We start from the raw sequence: 22,671 nt of genomic DNA, 5'->3' as shown, positions 1-22,671 counted from the left end.
GGACAGAGAGCGAGGGAATTAGGGGCTCAGGGATGGGAGGATGAAATTGCCTTTTACGGTTTCCTGTAAATGGGGACACAGGAGAGCTCCTGGAGGATTAGACTGTGCCAGTCAAACAAAGGCCTGGAATGAACAGGAAGTAGGAACTGCTCAGGGGCTGGGTCCCAGGAATGAGTGACTGACAGAAGCGGAACCGGCCAGAGAGAGATGAGGATCTGGATGAGGTCCAGAGGGCAGACACAGGACTGCAGGTCCTCAAGAGGTTTGTTACTCTAAGGCAGTGATTCCCAACAGGAGGGTAGAGGCCATTTGTGGGGAGGTCAGATGACCCTTTCACAGGGGTGGCTTATTAGGTATCCTGAATTTCAGATATTTATGTTACTATTCATAACACTAGCAAAGTTACCACTATGAAGTAGCAACTAAAATAATTTTATGGTTGGGGGTCACCACAGCATGAGGAACTGTATTAAAGGGGCACAGCATTAAGAAGGTTGGGAAACACTGTTCTAAGGGCAACAGGAAACCATTGAATGGGTTTAGAGAAATGACTCACAAGACCCAAGTGACATTACCACATGGGTCATTAGGAATAGCAGGGACATACCAGAGACTGCTGCTACCCTTGCCTGGGTGGAACACACCAGTGACAGCAGGGGGTGGCAAAATGCCTATATTTTGGAGGTAGAATAGACAGGACACGGCAAGGAATTAGATGGGTCTCTTGGGAAGGGGCAAGGCAAGGGTGACTTCTAGATGTGGCCTTGAACCTCTAGATAGCAGGCAAGGTTTATTCAGAGACCATCGCCCAAGTCCTGACTGTGCACTTCCACTGTCCATCTGCATCCTCAGACAGAGTAGGTGTCCAGCAAACATTCCTAATGAACAGCTGGCTGATGACATGCGTGGCAAAGTGGACTTAAAAGAGGACTTTTTTTTTTACATTAAAAATTTATCTTATGCGTATGAGTGTTTTGCCTACATCTGTCTATGGGTACTGCGTGCATGCCTAGTGTCCTTGGAGGTCAGAAGAGGGCATCACAGCAGCTGGAGTTCAGGATACAGATGCTCGTGAGTTGCCGTGCAGATGCTGGGAACCAAACCCTAGTCTCTAAGAGCAGAAAGAGGTCTTAACCACGGAGCCATCTCGCCAGCTCCCATTTTACAGTTTTTTCAGGTAACTGACATTCACTGGCCATTTTAAAGCACACAGCTTGGTGAACAGCTTCCCCCTCTATATTCCCCGAATCCATTAAATAGTCTCTTCCTATTTCTCCTTTTCCCGAGCCCAACCAATAATCTGCTCACACTCTGGAGCTTTGACAGACTTTGGATATTTCATATGAATGAAACCATACAGTATGTATCTTTTTAAAACTCAGCACCATATTTTGGTATTTGTTCAAATGACAACACTTCTTTTTATTGGCTGAATAGTATTCCTTTGTGCAGGCAGATATCACATTTTCTCCATTGAGGTTATTTGGGTTGTTCCTATCTTTTGGCTAATGTAAACAGCATTGTTAGGAGCAGTGGTGTGTGCAAGTACTGGTTGAGTACCCTTTTCAATTCTTTTGAGTTTATGACTAAGGAGTAAGTGAATCATACGGCAATCTATGCTTAACTTTTTAGGGATCTCTAAATTGTTTCCAGACCTCTCAATAAAATTTTGCCAAGGGAAAAAAAGAGGAAAGTCGGAGCCTGGGAAGTAGAGGGTTTACCTTATTCTCCACAGGCCACGCTAGACTTTACAATTAGTTATCTACAGTCAAATGACTGGAATTCTCTGAGTTGTCTCCTAATCCTTAGAGTGTGTAAACTAATTTCTGTGGGCAGAGTGACTTGTTGGTTCTGAAGGTCCGGGCACAGAGCAAGGTCCCCAAGTGAACCACTACCCCTACTCCTCACCCTCCCCACCCCTGATCCCCGCAGCTGCTGCTCCGTGTCCCCAGAGCAAAGTCCATCTCAAAGGAGTCCCGTTCGGTGGTTCATGAACTACAACTCCCGGCAGGCACCTCTCCGGGCCGCCTCTCCCAGCCTAGTGCGCAGGCTTTGGCAGACGTGGCACCGGGAACTCGGAGGCGGGGAGCGGCTGCGAAGTGGCGATTGCTGTTGGCCGCCGTGGAGCTGGCGGGCGTGCGCGGGAGCCGGGCGCAGACGGCAGGAGGCGGCGGGGATGGCGCGGGCGTGGGGGCTGCTACTGGCGATTGGGGTGAGGCTGCGGGTCGGCGACATGTGCGCTCAGCGTGGCCGTGGGCGCGCGCGGTCCGGGGCGGTTGGGGGCGTGCGCACCGGGGGGGCAGCGGGGTCCTGGTCCTCTGCGCCCCGCCCGGGTCGGGCTGGGTGATCCCTTGCTCGGGGTTCGTGGTCCTGCATAACTTTGCGGGGGCGCAGGTCCGGGACGCCCTCAGCCAAGGCAGGATACCCCGGGCGGCGCCTGCACTTGTGTGAGTGCGGGGTGGAGGATGCTTTTTACCTGTGCAGCAGGTAACCTTGCTCGTGGGTTGGACCCAGGGAGAAAGGGCGCGTAGCGGGCTGGGGTGGGGTCGCCACCTCCAGGAGTTCTGCTCCCATACCCATGTGACGCCGGCTCCAGCTCCGGCCACTTTCGAGCAGTCTGACGCCGCGGATCTTTAAACGTGTCTGCGTTTCTTCCACGAGCTGGGGACAGTAAAGATACCCGCTAACGAGTTTGTCAGATGGGTCGGCTGAGGAGTCGGAGGAACAAGCTCGGTAGACTGCAAAATGATACCGGAGTGATACAGGAGTGGAGGAGAGGGTGAACGGGGGTGCAGACTGTGGGGATGGGAGACTTTCCAGGGCATCCCCCGGAGAAGTGGGAATGGGTGTGCCTCTGGGGTGAGGGGTTGCTGTGACTGTGTGATGGGATGTTGTGGCCTTCTTCCACATCTCTCCCATAACTTCTGTCTCCCTTCTGTTGGGTCCATCCTCGTCACTCCCACTACCATTGCCACCAGTTCCAGAAGACTTCCTGCTCCTACCACTCCACTGTTTTCCCTTTGGGTGTGGCAACGATGCTGAGCAGATTGGGGGGGTGGGGAAGAGGGGTGAGTGGCCTTAAACACTTTCTCTTCCCAGGGTCCTGTCCTTTTGGGGGTCACCTGTAAGGAGTAGCCTTGAGTTTTCTCTTGTGTGGAAGTAGGTGGCGAAGGAAGCTCCCTGTGCCCTGCTCTGTGTCCTCCCTCCAGGAGGGACCCTGTAAGGGTGGTGCTGCCGGTGGTGTTGCTTGATGTTTGCCATCAGTTTCCTGGAGCCAGTAGGTCTGATTCCAATCAGGATGTCAGTCCTTGAACTCCGAGGGAGGAGGGTTCTGCTTTCTTCCCTTTTCCCTCCCTCCAGTAAAACCAAGGGCTTAAGAGTCTGAACTTTTACTCTGTAAACATTTATCAACCACGGTGTTTGCCACCGACCTGAGTTTTGGGTGGAGAGCAAACTACACTTTGTGCCCGCTGTCAGATGTTGCCTGTGGCTGAACAGCAGTCAATCCAGGAGCAAATAAAGATAGAAGGACGAGAGCAGTTAAGAGCTAATGCTCTTACTGCTGCTGGTTGCCTGTCACAGGAGAGCCATATATTATCTTTGAGGGAGAGTCCCTGTGGCCTTCCCAAGGTGGGCGGGGAGCAGAGTGCAGGAATAATGTGTTGTAGATACTTCCTAGGTAGAGGCCTGCAGGTACCTCCCCACAGGCAATGTGGAAGAGCACTGGAGTTTTCTCAAAGCACTGGCATCTGGGAGTCCTAAACAAAGCATTTTATGTCTTTTCCCCTAAGCAAGTGTGAGGTAGAGAGATGAGAGCCTGCAATCAGCAGGCAGCGATAAGGGACTCCTGGTTGGGCTACTGGTTGGGCCTGGTAAGTTTAAAAGCTATGTGGATCTGATAAGGGACTCCCAGGTCTCTAGGAGCTCTTTGGGTTCTTTGTTCACTCTGTAGTGACTGAAGGCCCCTGGGTGTGGCCCAAGGGATATGAAAAAGTACTTACTGGATCTGGTGACACAGGCTTGGAATCCCAAGTACTTAGGAGGTTGAGGCAGGAGGATCAAAAGTCCTGTTTGGACTACAGAGTAAGTTTAAGGGCAGCCTGGGCAGACCTTGTCTCAACTTGGGGAGGAGGGGGTATAACTCAGTGACAGAATGCCTGCCTAGCATGTGCTAGATTCAGTTCTTAATACCGTATAAAATAAAAAAAAAATCAGTATCCCCGGTATCTATGGCCTCACTGTCCAGTTTTAGGCTATCTGTGGTGAGTAAGAAGAACGGTGGGTCTGAAGACACAGCTCAGAGGGTAGAGTGCTTGCTTTGCAAAAGCAAAGCCCTGGGTTTGATCTCAGCATCACGTAAATGGGGTGTGGTGTAAAGTCACGCAGCTGGACCAGGAAGTCAAGGTCATTCTCAGAATTTCAGGCCAGCCACCATGTCCTAAAAAAGGTGAGCATTGTATAAGAAGGTATTTTGAGAGGCCACATTCACTTTTTATCACAGTGTAAGAATAACTGCTGTATTTCATTAGTTATTTTAAATCTCTGCCTAATTTATAACTTAAAGTTGATCCCAGGTATGGGTGTATGAGGAAAAGTCTATATGTTCTGCACAGTCTGCAGTTTCCAGCAAACCACTAGAGGTTTTGGAGCCACCCCTTTCAAATAAGGGAAGCCATGATGGGAAAGGTTCACAGAGATTTGTGTTCAGGGCTGTGCATGGACCACATCTTTTTATAAACGCAAAATACGGAAGTAAATTAATTACTCAATAATTGTGGCATGGTGTAAAACCTTCTGGCCACTTTCAGACTTTGGAAAGTAGTGTTTCTTTGTTAGTTTGGCATCTGTAACAAATACACCGTAGACTGGGTCCTTATAATGACAAATCTGTCACTGTTTCAGATGCCGGATGACTGATGCCAGGACTCAGGCAGGTTCTAGGGCAGATTCTCTTCCAGGCTACTGACTGCTGATTTCTTGTATCCTGTGTGACAGGGAGGAGGATCCAAGAGCTCTCTGGGTCCCCTTTAAAAGCACTGATCCTATTCATGCATATTTAATCTTTCAGCCCTGATAACCTTCCCAAGGCTGTGGGGGGGTGTTAGGATTTTGACATTTGACTTTTAGGCTACACCAAACATTCAGTCCATTGCGGTAGTTGTAAAGAATACGCTTACTACAAGTAGTGCTCGTTGATCAGATATGCTAAGATGTGGATGAAGACCATCTAAAGAGGAAAAAGGCTCATGTGTAAAAACCAGGATACAGAACTAGACTTCAGAGTGGATGAAGTTACAGATGAAAAAACTACCAGAACATTGAAAGACTGGTTGTTCTAGAAGGTGATATGGTGGGTGATTTTTGTTTACATCTTTGATTGTTATTTTTTATGTTTTCTAATATATATATGTTTATGATCAGAAAAGTTTTTAAAAATTTAAAGGTTTTCTTGGCAGCCCTTTTTAGTCTTCTAGAACAGTTCCCGGTGGCACCTGGACTACAGAGGGCAGGACCCCTCAACCTGTCAGCCTGCTGTCCAGCTGGTGCTTCCTGCCCAGCCCAGCCTTCCCTGAGGGCCACACGCTTTGTTATGAAGTGTATGGGCAGTCACAGGATGAGAACTGTCCCGTCAGGGCTTAGTAGCTGCCTCCAAGTCTGATGGTCCTCAAATGTCAGGCCAAGTTCTCTGCTGGGCTGTGGTGGAATTTTCAATAGTGTACAAACAAATTCCAAGAATAACGGCAGTGAAAGGATTTTTTTTTTTTAAATTAATTCAAATATTTCCAGTTAAAAACTTGCCTATGAGCTAAGTGGTAGGTAGCATATGCCTTTGATTCAAGTGTTCTGGAGGCAGAGGCAGGTGGATCTCTGAGTGAGTTCTAGGACAGCCAGGGCTACACAGAGAAACCCTGTCTCGAAAAACCAAAGTAAGTAAGTAAATAAATAAATCTTGCCTGAGGCTTTGGCAGTGACTTAGTGGCAGTATAGTTCTTAGAATGTGGGAGGCCCAGGGTTCACACCCCAGCAACACACACACATACACACACACACACACACACACACACACACACATACACGTACTTCTTTCATGTCTGTTATTTTATTTATTTATTTAAGAGACAAGATTTTTTGTAGCTTTGGAGCCTGCCCTGGAACTAGCTCTTATAGACTAGGCTGGCCTCGAACTCATAGCGATCCACCTGCCTCTGCTCCTGAGTGCTGGGGATTAAAGGCATGCACCACCACTGCCCTATTCATGTCTGTATTTTAGATGTGATGTTTTGTGTCTTTGAAACTGAACCCAGTGGTAGTATATTGATTTTTCACATCAAGAAGCCCAATCTTGATAAAAATTTATATAAAAATAGACAATGTATCTATTTACAAATTTTTTTTAAAGAGTCCATGAGCTCGAGACATTTGCTCTTTATTTTGTAGTGCTGGGAATTGAACCCTGAGCCCCATGCATGCTAGACAAAGCACTCTACCCATGAACTATACCCCCACCCCCCAGCCTTCAGCAGAACCAAGAGAAGAGCCAGGTCTGCTGAATTGTGAACTGCGTTCCTCCCAGTTCCCTTCTCCAGCTTGTTTGCGGTGCCCTTGCCCCTGTGGTGACTGGAGAGCTCAGAGCCCAGGAGACAGGGGGTGCAGGTTCAGAAGGCATATGTGCCCCGTGACCTCTCCTGCAGAGCTTTTGAGGTACACTCAGGCAGGTTGTCTTTTTCCCTGACACCCGTTGTATATTTAATAGGCCTTTGTGGGCTGGCCTGGGAACCTAATTGCCATTGATAATGCTCCTTGGAGCTTAGAGTGCACTGTTCCTACAGAAATAAACACATTACCAAGGAAGTCTTAAAACAGATGTGTGGGGTACTTAGGTGGAGCTATGGTTGAGTTCCACATGGATGCCAAGTGCTGACAGCTGGGGACTCAGCCAGGGGCACATAGTGGGCACCGAGTGACCAGAAAAGGCCCCAGGCAAGGGTTGTTCTCACAGGGAGGGTGGCTTCCAGGCTCTGTGGCTGTTAGGATCCTTGCCTGACTGATGTGTGGTGGGCGCATATCCCAGGCCCTGGCATATGGGTGACGGAGGAGCATTTGGTGGAAGGAGTAAATGCTGCAGACAGGGAAAGAAGCCTCCCAAGACTGAGATGTGAGCAAGACAGGAGAGGGGTCCAGCTGGTGGGAAGCGGAACCAAGAGTCTGGTGGTGCAAGAATGGAAAGTGGAAATGTCTGCCAAGCCCGGGACTGGATTTTGGAGGCCACAGAACGACAGACGAAAGCGGTCCCTTTAACAACACCATAGACAGTGGCTAGAGGGGAAAGGCTGAGTTGTTTGCTTTGCCCAGAACACTTCCTTCTTGCTTTCCTCCTTGTTAACTTTTCAAGTCAAGTGTGATGTGTTGGAAAGAAAGCGACTTTCAGCCAGCTGATGCTCTGTAACTGCATGGCCTTGGGCCCCCTCTTTACTTGTCTGTAAAATGGTAATAGTATCCATTTTGCTGGGCAGAAGCAATGTAAGAAGCCTGCTGCACAGTGCTCAACATCAGCAGGAGCCTCGGCATCTCTGAAAGCTGTTGAATACGAGGTGTAGGACGTTGGTAGAGAGTAGGTCATATACATTGGTGGGCCAGACTGGCAGGTGTGAGCAGGAGACCATGTGATATGGGTGGCACGTGGTGGGGCCTGTGCTGCTGGGGTTCTCCCTCGGGCTTCTTGGTACTGACCCTTGCCTTCTCCCTCTTTTGCTTTACACCTGGGGATTGGTTGATGCCTACAAAGAGGCTGAGGGGTTAAATCGTCTTTCTGAAAGTCGATCCTCTCTTGGGGCCGAGACACACTGACCAGACCACATTAATCCCTAGAGGGTTTTCCCCCCAGCTTTGTGGTTTTGTTCTGCAGGGCTGTTCTGTGTGGTTAATTTCGAAACTAAGTACCCAGGTTAGAAACAGCTGCAAGGAGAGGGTAAGTTCTTTTAGGCTGTGTAAACTGCCCAGACCTCTTGCTGCTCTATTTTGGGCCTCTCACCGCCTCGCTTGCTGTTCCTCTGTGGTGGCCTGGCCTGTCCCTTCTGCTGGTCCTGTCTTACAGCATGCTCCTACTAAGTCTCTGACTGTTCTAGTGGGTGGAGTTGTGACAGATCTTACATGTTTGTAGAGGTACCTAGGGTTGACCGGCTTAATCCAAGTGTCCTTTCTTCAGGGTGGCGTTAGGTCCTGTGCTGATGTGGTGAGCTAAGCTGGTTCAATACTGTGACCCCAGAGAGGGATGAGTCTATGAACTAAGGTGGGGGACAGCACTGTTTCATAAGAACGGAGGGTGCCTGGATCGGCCAGTGAAGGCTCAGCGGCTGCCCTGAATGTCTAAGCAGCTGAGCTGGCCTTGTTTTCTGGAGTGGCAGTACCGCTTGTCCTGTAGCTTACTGATGGCTGCATCCCGGGAGGAGCAACTGGCTGGGTACCAGCTGGCTTCCTCCTCTCCAAGTAGCTCGGTTTGCATCCCCCTTGGCCACCCTCCGCCACATGCCAGCCTTCCAGCACTTTTTGCTAGCCATTAGCTGTGCCGTTGTGCACTGGGGGGCTAATGACACTCAGATGGCGTGAGGTTAGAATAGCCTTTTTATATCTTTTTTATTCTCAGAGTCACACTGAGGCCCCGGTTGTATGTGCACTTTTCAGCTCATTACAGCTTTCTGGAACAGGGATGGAGCTACCTCTCCTCCGAAGAGTGCCGCCATTCCGCTAGCCCGTCAGCATCCTGTTTGTCAGCAGATCCTTTAGTCCTTGTTGGCAGCGCTCACAAGGTCTAGGTTGAGAGCAACCAGCTAGGGTTCAACCGTACAAGGTGACTCAGAATCCTTACCCAGAGGGAACGAACCTCCACTGTTAGACCAAGTAGGCAAGGGTCTCCAGGGGTGTCCTTTTATCAAAGGGTCCCATCTTGCCGCTTCCTGGGCAGAATATTTTATGTGCCCATTGAGGAAATGGACCAGCGCCTGCATCCTAAGGGTGTGACAGGAGTTTGGCCATTCAACAGTCACTTCTCTTTTAGAATGGTCATTTCCTTGAAAACTTTCATGAGCTGGGTCCTGTGCGCAGACATTTGAGCTGTACTGATGAATCAGACCAGTGCCACCCTTCCTCCAGTGGCCAAGTCAAATATTAGTGATGTCATTTAGATAGGAGCTGCTGGAAGAGGAAGCAAGAGAAGGCTTACGATCCCTCCCTGGGTACAGGGCACTGAGGAAAGACTTCCCCGAGACTCCAGGGGCCCTGTTTGTTATCCAGAGTGCGTGGGACTAGAAGGGAAAGCAGAAATGCCACACATGCTGAGTAGGATGGCCATAACTTGTTGGTCATAGATGTGCTGGGTTGCTGAGTCATGGAAGATCTGGATGGCAGGTTTGAGAATTTCCATTGTGTAGAGCGGTGGTCCTATCATAAACAGCACATGAGGCTGTCTGCTCCAGGAGCAAGAAAAGGTGATTTTTGTTGGTGGAGTGGGTGACTGTAGTCACTACTGGCATGTGCCACCTCCATATTTAAGCTGAAGAAAGCATTAGTGCACTTACAAGTACGCCGATGTTAACCAAAAATAAGGGTAGCCCTCTTTTCCACCCAGATTCACAGACTCTCAGGCACTGTATCTAATAACGTGTGGGAGGCAGGAGGCGCAAACACTGCTCCAGGATACCAGGGGCTCGAGATGTGATGTAGCCCCTGTATATATAGAGGCAGAAAGCATAAACAAAGCCCTGGGTTCCATCCTCTTCGCCATGAACAGGCTCCGATGCATAGGAACAGAGACATAAAAAGATTATCCAACGTTTGGAAGTAAAAAATGGTTTGGGAACTTTAATTTTTTTTCTTTTAGACTTTTTTTAAATTTTCATTGTATTTTGTGTGGGTGCTTTGCCTGCATATATCTGAGTACTATGTGCAAAGCCAGAAGAAAGCATTGGCTCTCCTGGACCGGGAATGACAGACAGGGGCTCGTGAGCTACCACGTGGCTGCTGGGAACTGAACCTTCGTCCACTGAAAGGGCAGCCAGTGCTCTTAGCCTCCAGTGTAAGAAGTCCCTCTGAAAGCCATCTGCGGGAGAGAGCTCTGTTTATTCTTCAGGGCCCATGTTCTGGATTGGGAGAAGCTGCAAACAATCTGTTTGTATACGGGAAGTCCTGGTGTCTAATTTGGTCCTAAGTATATTACTTTCTAATAACCTCTTTTAAAAATATGAGTTTTTGAGCTTCCCTCCTTATGTTCTCTTTTGACCTGGCTTTGTTATTTTAGTGGATCTTTTATTGTAAAACTTTGGAATATGCTCAATATGGGTTTGTATGGGAATTAGGTTTTCTAACTGTGGTCTTTGAACCCACAGTGACAGCTGTTGCTGAGTGTGTAGACGTGACTCACATCTCAGTTGTCAACTTGACACATCTGGGAAGAGGGAACCTCAGTCGAAGAATTGCCTTCATCAGGCTGGCCTGTGGGATGTTGGGGTGTGGGGGCCGTCTTCTTGGTTGCTAATCGATTGAGGAAGGCCCTGCTCACTGTGGGCAGCACCGTCCCTAGGTAGATGGATCTGGGCTGTATAAAAAAGGAGCTGAATGTGAATTTGGGAGCCAGCCAGTAAGCAACATTCTTCTGGTTTCTACATTTTAAGCTCCTGCCCTGCTTGAGTTCCTGCCCAGACTTCTCTCCATGAGGAACCGTGAACTGAAAGTGTAAGATGAAGCCTAAACCCTTTCCTCCCCACGTTGTGTTTGGTCAGAGTGTTTTTATCACAGGACCAGAAGGCACACCAGGACAGCAGGAAATGAGTGTGTCGCCCGGAACGGAGTAGCCGAGGCTGGAGACATTAGCAGTGTTCTTCTACGGAGAGAAGTCTCCTGCAGAAAGCATACGGTGGACAAAGGAGGGGGACTGAGTGAGCCCAGAGAGGCCTCGGTGTATATACAGAGAAGGAGAGGACACGGGGAGAATTAGAGGGGAGACCAGAGGACCACAGAGGCCCAAGCGGCTGTGAGAACCTGATACCCATAGGGTTTGTTGGGTACGGGACATTGTTGAGCCATCTCAGTGGCAGGGGCCACATTTCAGAGGGATGAGGACTGGACAGGGAAGCGATGGTAAGTTCTGACTGAATGGGGAGGGGAGTGACATGGGGGTCCTGAGAGAGTGGTTTTGAAAGATGCATCAATGGCAGCCTCTCCAGTCAGGCTATGGCTCTGTGGCTAAAATCCACTTTAAGAGAAGGTGCTGATTTCCCCAGCAAAGGTTTGATCAATAAACTTGAACTTGTGTGTGTGTGTGTGTGTGTGTGTGTGTGTGTATGTATGTATGTATGTATATATACATATATATTTATTCTTTCATATATATGAATCTGTGCATAAAAAAACCAGATTTCTGGGCTGTCAAGACCCATAAAACAACCCTCTTTAAGAGTAAGGCCCAGAAGTTTGGGTTTACAGGAAGCTAACTGTTGTGGTACTACTGTGTGTAGCAGGTGCCTTTAATCCTAGCTCTCCAGAAGACCCTGGCAAGAGGCAGGCAGATCTTTGTGTGTGTTTGAGGTCAGCCTGGTCTACATAGGGAGTTCCAGGACAGCCAGGGCTGTGCGGTGAGACCTTGTCTCAAAAAGGGGGAAAAGTGGGATAGAGATACAAAAATGCTTGAGTCAGTTTCTTGTGGCTATGACAAAATCCCTGAGGTTATTCGCTTAAGAGGAAGAACGGCTTATTTCCCCTCAGGGTTCTTGGGTTTGAGTCCCTGATGTCTGGCCCCCATTGCTTGCGGCAGCACCATCTGTTACAGGGACAGCCTGTGGAAAAGGCCTGAATATCTTGTGGCAAATGTGGAGCAGAGACAGGAAGGAGCCCGAGTCTTGGTATTCTCTGACTTTGCAATAATACACCGCAGTTGGGAAGTAAGCTTTGTATACTTGGACCTTTGGGGAACATTCCAAATCCAAACTATAGCAGGGAGTGTTAATTTGTGTGGCAGAGAGTCGCTTGGCAGGCAAGGTTACTGCTCTCTGCTGACTGGTGCGGCCTGCCATTCTGCCACTGTCTTGAGTTGTATTGCCAGTGTCCTGCCGTGCAACTTGGCCCAAGCCCATGAAGTTTTCAGTATTCTGTGAAGGACTTCTAGGGAATTGCAGGCATGCAGGTTAGCGGAAGAAGATGGGTCAGGCTGTCATGGCTCCTTTCGGTCTTTCACACACAGTGGCTAGAAGGGAAAGTGAACTTGCTGGCCTCCTGGTTCTTTTTCTTAGAGCTATAGGGAACGGGAGAGAGCGCCAGAGGAGTCTGTGGCGGCACTCCCATGGCCAGGTATAGAGAACATAGGAGCTTTGTACACACCCTGGGCAGACCCTGCAGGCCTGGCATGAGGTGAGTCTTTTAACTGCTTTGAGCCTCAGTTTTCATGCCCAGGGAAGTGGCTTACAGCCAGAACACATGCTCACCTTTTGGGGGCATGGTGGAGGTACTGAGGGTTGAACCCAGGGCCTCTCACAGGTTAGACGTAGATTGCTCTGTCACCCAACACAGACCACAGATACGTTCCTCCGAATGCTTAGTCTCGCCACCTCTCAGACGCTCTGATCTTCCTGTTTCATGTCATTTGAAAAAGATGCAGGTGTCTCCCGCTCGATTGATTTCATGACTGCTGCTGAGTGGAGACCGGAAGGCTGGAAAGGTGGTGGCTTTAGACTTGGTGTCAGAGGACAGAATGTGTGGTAGTGTGTGTGAAAGCCTGGCTGTGGGCTGGGGGCACCTGAGTTGGCTTTTATTCTTATTAATTAGCGAAGCTTTGAGGCATGATTGGGTTTCCAGAGTGGGAATTCACCTCCTCCTCCCCTGCTTCTCCTCTCCCTGTCCCCCCTCCCAATTCAGTGTATTCTACCAGTTCATCCTCGTTAGCAAGCCTGGCACACTGGGCTGGCAGTCACCCAAAGCCCTCTTGGCCCTAGAAGTGGTTTTCCGAACCATTAAAAGCCTCAGGGACGTATGTCTTGGTTAAATGCACCGCAGTTGCAATTTCAGGCTAAGCAAACCTGTTTTTCTAGGCTCCTGGATCAATTGTCCTGCCCCTGACTTGTCCCTTGTTGACAGGCACACTTGTGCTGTGCAGAATACAGGGAGAAACTGTGCTCTGCTGTCCTTAGTATAAGGAGTGATTTCTCCAAGGAGGCAAAACACAGGCTGAGAATCCTTAGCAGAAATGATGGGATCAGGAGTGTTTTAGATTTCAGGTTTTTTTTTTTATAATATTTTCATATACATAATGAGATCTTCGTGATGAATTCCATGTCCGAAGATCATTTCCCTTTCAAATGCATCCTATATGTGTCGCCTGAAGGTAATTTTATGGAGTATTTTTTATAGCATACCTACATTTGCACTGGGGCACATCAGGTGTCCTTGGGTGTGGGATTGTCCACTTACCGTGTTGATACTCCGGAAAGTTTTGTGTTTGGATGCAGGCACGGTGGCACAGATCTGTAACCCCAGCGCTTGGGAGGCTGATCAAAGGGGATCAATACAAGCCTGTGCTGCGTAGACCTTGTTTCAGATTGTCAGCGTCCAGATGGTCAACCTGTCTGAGAACGTGTAGCTAGCTTTGTGTGCACAGGACAAGGAGTGACTGACGCCTTTGTTCCACCCCTTCTAACTGGTGTCTGAACCAGAGATCACTTACTTGCTGTGTAACCCCGATCAAACCTTAGTGCTGAGTACCCCCTAAAGGCCCACATGGAGGTCAGAAGAGACCTTGGTCTCCCTGGAACTGGAGTTGAAGATGGTTATGAGCCCCACTATGTAAGTGCTAGGAATCGAACCTGGGTCTTCTGCAAGAGCAGCAAGGGCTCTTAACTACTAAGCTCTTATCCCACCCCAGTCTCTGCTTCCCCCCATACTCCCCCCTACCCCTCAGCTAGAGGCCGGTGCTTGTTTGTGCCTGTGTTGTTGCCCCCTCCCCCATTGGGGACTCTTGACACTTTTGTTGTATTTTAAACCTTGCTGGATAAACAATGACATCAGAAATTGGTGGTGTGATCCCCAAACTTACTCTATGGTCCCATCTTCCTTCCTGGTTTAGGAGCAGTGCTCTGCCATGCGGTTGGAGATAGATGCTTACGATTCGTCCTTTGAAGGAGCATAAGTTATTTATATTTAAAAATTCAGGTTATTTTGTATAGCTACCTCATCAAACCCATGTTGTAAGAATTTGCTAGGTATTGCCGGGCGATGGTGGTGCATGCTTTTAATCCCAGCACTCGGGAAGCAGAGGCAGGTGGGTCTCTGTGACTTCAAGGCCGGCTTGGTCTACAGAGCAAGTTCCAGGACAGGCACCAAAGCCACACAGACAAACCCTGTCTCAAAAAACCGAAAGAAAGAAAGAAAGAAAGAAAGAAAGAAAGAAAGAAAGAAAGAAAGAAAGAAAGAAGGAAAAAAGAAAAGAAAAGAGAAAAAGACTTTTCTAGTTATGTTTTACATGCAGGATATTTTTCTATTTTTTTTTTTCATGGTGACTGTGAATTGAACCCAGGGCCTTGTGCATGCTGGGCAAGTGTTCTACCACAGAGCCACACATCCCCGCCCAGCATTTTTCAAATTCTATATACGAGTTCCTGTAAAGGAAACAAACAACCCCCAAAACTGAAAACAAAAACCACCCAACCTCCCCACAAATGAAACAAAACAGAACAGAAAACCCATGGTTCCTGAAGTGGCGGAGCAGCCAGCCGATAGTGCAGGGGCAGGAAGGAAGGGCAGGTGAGCGCGGGCTGTGTGTGGAAAAGTGCTGGTATTGCCATGGCAGAGCAGGCCAGAAGGCCGGTGGGAAGTGAAGGGGGGCGTTTGAGCCATCTCTTAGCACTGTCTCTGTTTCCTTTCTTTTACTGGGCAGGTTTATTTTATTTTATTAATTTATTTATTGTGCCAGAGGCTAGGGCTTGTTTCTGCAGTGCTGGGGATTGAATCCAGGGCTCACATATTGAGTAAATTCTTTACCACTGAGCTACATCCCCAGCCTCAGCCAGTGGTTGTTGCTTTTATTTGGTATGTGCACGAGTGTGTTTGTGTGTGTGTTAGAATGTGTACACTCGCATGTGCATGTGAGTGTGAATGCATGTGTGTGGCAGCCAGAGGTTGGTGCTGAGTGTCTTTCTCAGTATATCTTGTATATTGAGGTAGGGTCTCGTCTGAACCCAGAGCTCACTGATTGGCTAGTCTGTCTAGCCATCTTACTCCTGGGATCAAATCTGTCCTCCAGAGAACTGGGGTTATAGACAGCCGCACATCTTCCTGGCGTTTACACGGGAGCTGGGGACCTGAACTCCTGTCTCCACACTTGCTCCAGTGTTTTGCCCTTGAGTGATCTCCCTCACCCCCCACAAGAACCTTTTTGTTTTTCTGTCTCTCGAGTGGAAGTAGTGCCAGCCAAGCCGTACAGGAGAGTTGCATGAAAAACAAATATAGCAGGTTCTTTCTCCTAGGCCCTCCATTCGATCCCGTTTAGACTCTTCCCCTACATGGACAGAGTATATATTATGATGTCCCTTGCTCCCTAAATGCTTCAGAGCAGTCATGTGACCCAGCGGTGTGTTTCAGCCCTGTTGAGCTGCGTTTCCCAGCATTAACTGGTTCCTGTCATTAAGCAATGCGTGACTGTGTTTCCTAAAACCCGGGAATATTATCTCACCTAACACAATGCAATGATCAAAGTCAGGAAATGAGAGCGGATGGCCCTTAGTGGCCACTGGGGAACAGGTCCAAGAACCCTGCTGTTATGTAACGCCACGAGTGTTCAGAGTCCCTAGAATAGCGTAGGGTTTCACACGTATGTAATCCTTCTGTGTATGTAATCCTGAGTCATCTCTGGCTTACGATGCCTGCTCGGTGCATGCTGCATTATGATGCGTGAACATCACACTGCTGTTGGGGCTGTGGCGAGAACAATCGCCATGAGTCGGTACAGGCCAGTTCTCGGGAATGCTTTGGATTTGAAGTTGATGGAGTCTGCAGGTGTGTCAGCTGCAGATTTGTAGGGCCAACTCCAGGGCCCAGGCTCGACCCAGCGTGCCCAATTGTCCTTTAGCTCTCTTTGTCCTCGGGTGGCTTCTTATTTGTTTTTTTATGACCTTGGCATTTTTTTTGAAGTATTTTGTACAGCTTGAGATTTTTATTTGTTCATTTGTTTTCAGGTTTTAAAATAACTTTAAAAATTACATTTATTTATTTGGTGTGCATGTGTGCGTGAATGCTTGTGTGTGTGCCATGCGTGCTTGTTGGGGTTAGAGGCTAACTTAGGAGAGTTTATTCTCTTCTTCCTCCATGTGGGTACTGAGGATTGGGCTTAGATCATCAGGCCTGGCAGCAAACTCCTCTACCCACTGAACCATCTTGCTGACCCTGTTTTTTTTTTTTTTTTCTTTTGTTTTGACAGAATCTTGCTGTGTTTTCTAACTCCCAAACCTTCTGCTTTAGCCTCCTGAGTGGTGGGATTACAGAAGTGAGCTGGCATACCGGAGCTACAGTTTGAGTGCTGATGTTTCCGTTCAGTGTGTGATAGATAGCAGGAGGCCATTGTCTCACTTTGCTCCGTCCCTGGTGCTGTTAATGTTGGTCCTTGGCTTGACTCAGGAACTTTCACGTCTCGCCACTGTAAAGCTGAATTTCTTTACTGGGAGACTCTTTGAGAGGTCTTTCCATAATGTAGCCAAACGGCGGTCATTTTTTTTTTTCCTTTAAAAACTGAAATCAAACATTCTTGCTATGTCGAGCTATAAAATAGAGAAAGAAGCATGCAGTTGTGCAGGGGCAGTTGAAGGTGCATATTGTTCTCTGCCGGTCTTTCCTGAGCGTCATTTTGTTTGCTTATAGCTGTGGTCATGCCGTGAGTGTTTCGTTTATTTTATTTATTTTAACTTAACCTCTAGGCACATGTTTTTGCCTTGTCCCTTCATTCCTCTGTGCCGTTGTGTGCAGCCATTCCCCTGCTGCCGGCTGTTTGGGTTGTTTGCACGGATTTGACTCTGGTTGTTGGGGCTGTGTGAGTCATGTCGGTGGCAGAAAGCTCGCTCATCCCCTCAGGACAGCTCCTCAGAAGTGGATCCACCGAGTCAAAGGGCACAAGCACTTTCAAGAGACCCGCTACCTCATGCCAAGCAGCTTGCCAGAAAAATTGGCTGTGTTACGCTCCTGCCAGCCCTGGAATGGTCAGGCTCTATATTTTAAGGCTGGGCTAATGGTGCCCCAGTCTTTGTCTCTCTCTTTCAACTGTGGCCCACCAGCAAAGGGTTGTGTGATTAATATCCTGTGTTTTGAGTTATGAAAGCAGGGTACTTATTTCCAAAAATAAATCACAGTGCCAGAAAGTGCATTACTTTTCTCAGGCGGCACAGCGTTCAGCATCAGTCTAAGCTCTGATGTCACGTCTCAGGAAGATGCTTCAGAACGAGGGGCGACGAGATCACGGGTGAAGACTTGGGGTGTTTAACCTGGGCTCTCTACAGGGGATGGTGGGCTTCAGCGTGTGATGGCTGTAGCTAACCTGGGAGGGGAGGAGCTTAAACCTCCCATGATTGGCATTGTTCAGGGTGACACAGGCAGGTCAGGGAACATGGACTTCCCGGAGGGTGTTCGTGTGGTGAGATCCCACAGTCATCTTCTGTCTCACCCATCTTGTCCAGACCCTTGTAAGGGATGAGCTGGCCTCCTGAAGAGCAAAGGGCCAGAGAGGGGAACTGGAGAGGTCCCAGCTGGTGGTTACCTTTGAAGGTAACGCCCAGTGAAGGTGCCATTGGTCAGGAGAGCCACAGCACGTGCATCCCTCCACAGACCCTCTCCCACCTTCCTCATAAGCTGCCCATCTGAAGTGGGTTCAAGGTCTGGTATTTCAGGTGCCTTCTTGTTGAAGCTGCTGTTTAGTTGGGCGCTCAGTCCTATGCGTGTGTATGCCAGAAGGTCGGACCTCAAGACCATTTATTCGGCTCGTGTTGAAGTCTGGAGAGGGATAGCCCTCTGTTGTGTGAGAGAACCTTCTCAGCATGGCTGTTAGAGTTCTAGCCACCTTATATAACTGCAGCTGGCTGATTTAAGAAGACTCCTTCCAAGGCAGGCATAGTGGCGCGTGAGTTCGAGGCTGGCCTGAGCCTGATCTATGTAGAGAGACCCTGTCTCAAAACAAACGTCTCCTGTTTAGATACCTGCTAAGGATTGTCCTTAATAATTAGCACATAACTTATGCTTACATCCCACAGTCTGGGGTTTAACCAGATGGTCCCATTTGGTGCCGGGGAGTCTTTGAGACAAGGCTTTCATTGCAGTGGCCACAGCACAGGAAAGCCAGCCACTTCTTCAGAAGGCAATCTTGCCTCTAGGTAGTCACAATATTAGGCGTATCTAATGCTACCATTGGGAAGAACTTTGGAAAAAGCTTTAGCCCCTTCCGTTTGCAGAGATAGAAGCAGACTTTGAAGAGAGGTGACCTATGTACCCACGGTCACTCAGCCAGTAACTGACAAGGTCGGTACCAGCTTGACTTTGTGATTCCTGGTGCTCCCAGATCTGGGCCCTGAATTCTCAGCCAGCCCGGTCCTCCAACATCCAGTTGAGACCCTTGTCTGTTTTTACCCCTCAGTCCCTTTACCACCAGGTTCCTCAGTGTCTAGACTTCCAGATTCTGACATTTCAAAGCTATTTTGAGCAAAATGTGGGTTAAACTAAATTAAGCCGCTTTCTTCACGGCTCCCAACACAAGAAGGGAATCTTCACTCAGGTGACAGAGGAAAAAGGCTTGTGTCCCACCTCCATCCTTCCTCCTAAATGTTAAACTTCGGTCCCCAGATCTTCCTTCTTCGGCAAGCCACTTTTACATAATAGACTGGCTCCGGCTCTGGCTCTGGGACTTGCAGAGCATACTGAGCCTGCAATGACAGCCACCGCCAGCTGCAGGGAATGGGGAGGATGCTGGCACGTGCCCTGGAGACAGCATTGTTTTTTTAAGGTGGCGGAGGGGGTGTGATGGGACAAGGACTCTTATTCCTGGTTGTTTTCCAGGTGTGTAGGATGGGGGCACTGCCGGATGGCTCAGTGGAGTGAAAGGGGGTTTGTGTGTGCTGTGGGCAGGTGGGAGTGGACACCAGGCAGGGTGAAGTGGAAAGGGAGGTTTGGCATCTCACACACAGGTCCTGCTGGGAACAAATCAAGTGTGACCACCTCATGTAGAATGTCTCTACCCTTGGTCCCAAGAGCCCTGGTCAATCCCGTGATCCCCTGCTTGAAGGAAGCAGAGTGTCAGAGCAAACTTCTGCTCAGCCATCCTGGCCGTTAATTAGTTCTATTGCTGGGAAGTGGCTTCTTTTCTCCGTGACTGGTTAGGCCAGGATCCTGAGGAGTAAAAGGGGATTCCTCTCAGAGCAGGCGTAATGAGCAAGATGAAGCCCTGGCCCTGCTGCCTGTCTACTACCTGTCCGTGGTCACTTAACTGTTGGTCCTTCTCCCTCATCTGCAGAAGGACACAAGTACCCACTTGCTGGGTTTACCCTACTGGTAAACTAGTCACCACACGCACCAACCTGGCAGGGTTCTAAACGTGCTGTGTGACCTTTGCAGTAGGTCATTGTGCAGATGGCAAAAGACGCCAGGTTTTCTGGTGCTGAATGTGCGTGCGTGCGCATGCTTTCCTGCCTGGACCTGTGGCTCTGCCTGATTGCAGACGAGGCCTCCGGGAGGAAGAGGTGGTCCCCGGTGTCCGTTGTCCTTGCTCATTAATAGTACTCAGAGGCAATTAGCAGTTGTTATGCGCTTCCGTCTGCCAAGTATCGCATTAGGTTCGTGTCCCCCTCCTCCCTCACTTAATCTCGAGCCAAGCCACCAGGTGAGCATGGATATTATCCTCTCAACTTCTGGGTCAAGAGATGACACTCAGCAGTCTAGTAACAAGCCTGGGGTCTTGCAAATGGTGGCAGTTGGATTCGTGCCATGTCTGTCTGACCCCAGAGTCACCGCGCTTTCCAGGGTGTCTGAAAGTGGCAGAGGGAGGGGGATGGAGGACAAGCCCCAGAACGGATGGACTGTGTGGTGGGAGATAAGCAGCCACGTAAATGGGAGAGCCACTCAGAGACGGAGCAGATGGAGAAGGGATTGGGTCTCATGCAGTTGACCTAGCCATGCTAGGATGAAGTTTCAGAGGGCCCTGAAGAAAGCCTTGCATCCCGGTGAAGGGGATTGGTGGTGGCAGAAGGGGACCTGTCATTGGGATAGGGTGCTTCTCTGGTGGGATGGGGTGATACTTTTCTGGTACAAGAAGAATCTGGCAGTGGAGGGGAGGATCCTCTGCAGTAGAAAAGGGAAACACTGATCTCTCCCAGGAAATCCTTTGGGGTCTCAGCCCAGGGGGAGATGGGCAGAGTGAGTGGTGAGCACAGTTCGAGAATGCTTGGCTGCCAGTGTGAAGGCCCACCAAGCAGAGGAACTATGTCAGGGCTGGCTGGGAAGCAGCTGGCTTTGGGGGCACTCCAATGCCACCTTTTCCTCCCTGGGGCACAGCAGAGGAGCTGATAATCTGTGGGTCATTAAAGCTGTGATTGTGGCTGTAGATAATGTTGTTAAGGTGTGCTTGTGGGTTGTGACTGGTCTGCTGCTGGCTCTGGGAAAGGCAATGCAGACTCACTTCAGCCTCCCGTCAAGAAAAGGAAGGAGCCTGCTGGAAATGTTCGTGAAAGGAGCAGAGGAGAAAATGGAATGTTCAGTGGCTCACGGGGTAGGGAGGGGTGGCTGCTTCTGTGGGTGCCTGTGAGGATGAGGCCTTGGGACTCACACAGGCCTTTTATCCCTTTCTCTTTAGTAGTCGTAACTATGGCCACACTGTTGTCTGGCCATTCTGATTGGGTTTCCTATCTCTGTCAGGCTCTCAAATCTTCTGTGCTCACAGACCCCTGAAAGCTCCCTGCCTGTTGTGGGGACCCTCTAACCTGTTTGCTGGCTCGTGTTACCCAGCTCCTGCACTGGGTGTAATTGCTCAGGACCCTGGTTTGCACCTCCCGCCCCCCCAATGCTCCCAGATGTTGCCAGCAGCCTTTCCCCACACAGCCTGGCCTGCTTGTCTGTCTCACTCGGGGGCTGCTCTTATCATTTTGTCCTTCTTCCTGGGCTGGGCTCTTCCTTGTCCCTTCTCTGGCTCCAGATCTTGGAAACTTCAGTTGCTTCATGGCTCATCCTCTAGTTTGGAGGACATGTGTTGTTCATGGGTGCTTTTTCACATGTCTGTTGGCTACAACCCCAGAAATCCTAGCCCACTGCCATCTTCTTCAGTCCAAGAAAGAACCTGCTTTCTACTGCTGGTCCATCTCCCGTGTTGGGCTGCGTTCCATCCTTGGAGGCAGAGCATCCCGTTTAGACTTCTCTTCCCACTTGCTTGAAGTCGTTGGAGGTGACTGCATGGACCTTTTTCCCTTACCTGGTCAGCCACCCAGCTGGTCACCCTATCCTGCCAATCCTAAGGTTCCAGGTAGATGAGTGTATCGTCTCTCCTGACACTCCTCATGACCACTGTCAAGTTCTAGGCCTACAGGGAACCAACTGCCCTTGTCAGTCCCATTCTGGACACCCGTTGTGCTGGGGTCTCCCTGGATTTCATGGCCCTTTCTAGGCCTCTTATCTCTTAAAGCCACCAAGGACTCACTTTGTGACATGCTCTCTGAGGGCTGGTATCTGGTATCTGTAGGCTGCCATGTTTATTAAGCTTTCCAATGAGCAGTTAGGGCGTCTTGCTCTCCAAAGCTCTTAACCTTAAGTAAGGGTGAGGACCCGCTGTAAGACTGAAAAGATAGACCCTTCACAGAGACTTCTGTGTAGCCTTGTGTAAGGGAGGCCTGGTGCCAGCCCTAGCTTCTCCTTGTGTGATGGATTTTGGGCAAAGTCAATTTGTTCAGGGTATTTCCAGAGAAGCTTAATGGTACTGTGTCAGTAAACATTGGGCCATAGGCTTTAGTGGGTGCTGGAAAGTGCTGTGTTCATTGTCAGGTGGTCCTTGGTTGCATGACCTAAGGGACTGTCTGGATTTATACAAAGGAAGCCAGAGTTTGTGGGAGATTCAGATTCGTATGGTTTCAATGATGGGCACCGTGTCCCCGAGGCGAGTAGCACTTCGGCTGCCTGGCAGGTGCCTGCCAGCCCAGGGTGGTTGATCTGGGGGTGAGGGCCCCTGACCAGGGCAGTTTCCTGACTATTCTGAGGGTACCAAGTCACTGTTTCTACAACTGTCTAGTTGTTTCCTCACTTGTTGTGTGCACCGAGCCGTGGACTTGTAGTGTTCAGGGCATAAGCCCCTGTGGCGCAGTGGGGTGACGCGCAGTGGTCAGCCGTGAAGGACTGTTCCTGTGAGCTTTGAAGATGGTCTGTACAAATCACTGGGTCCTCAGGCTGTCAAGGAACCTGACTCCTGGGAAGCTTTCCTCTAGGGAGAAGGAACCCCGATTCTGGTGGCAGATTCCATTGGAAATCGCTAGGGTTGAGCTGGCCATGGGTGTTAGACGCTATGTTAGTGAGTGCTCTTTATGGTGTTTTATGATTTGTAAAGCATGTTCAAGAAGTTACCCCTTCTGTCAGAGCCGTGCCACCAGGGAGGCATTCATTATTACCCCCATGGCACACACG

At 49.4% G+C, this 22,671-nt stretch overlaps 1 protein-coding gene across 1 annotated transcript in view; it reads left to right on the top strand.

The window, feature by feature from the left end:
* The first annotated feature begins 1,975 nt into the window (after positions 1–1,975).
* Positions 1,976–22,671, top strand: part of Pdia5 (protein disulfide isomerase family A member 5) — an 88,520-nt gene continuing 67,824 nt past the window's right edge. Inside the window, exon 1 of the mRNA XM_050159791.1 lies at positions 1,976–2,212. Within this exon, the coding sequence (XP_050015748.1) occupies positions 1,991–2,212 (222 nt within the window). The 5' untranslated portion in view covers positions 1,976–1,990. The remainder of the gene's footprint in view (positions 2,213–22,671) is intronic.

This window comes from Alexandromys fortis, unplaced genomic scaffold, assembly GCF_014885135.2.
Source record: "Alexandromys fortis isolate MF-2015 unplaced genomic scaffold, M_Fortis_MF-2015_v1.1 scaffold_119, whole genome shotgun sequence".
NCBI lineage: Eukaryota > Metazoa > Chordata > Mammalia > Rodentia > Cricetidae > Alexandromys > Alexandromys fortis.
This window is presented reverse-complemented; position numbering and strand designations above follow the sequence as displayed.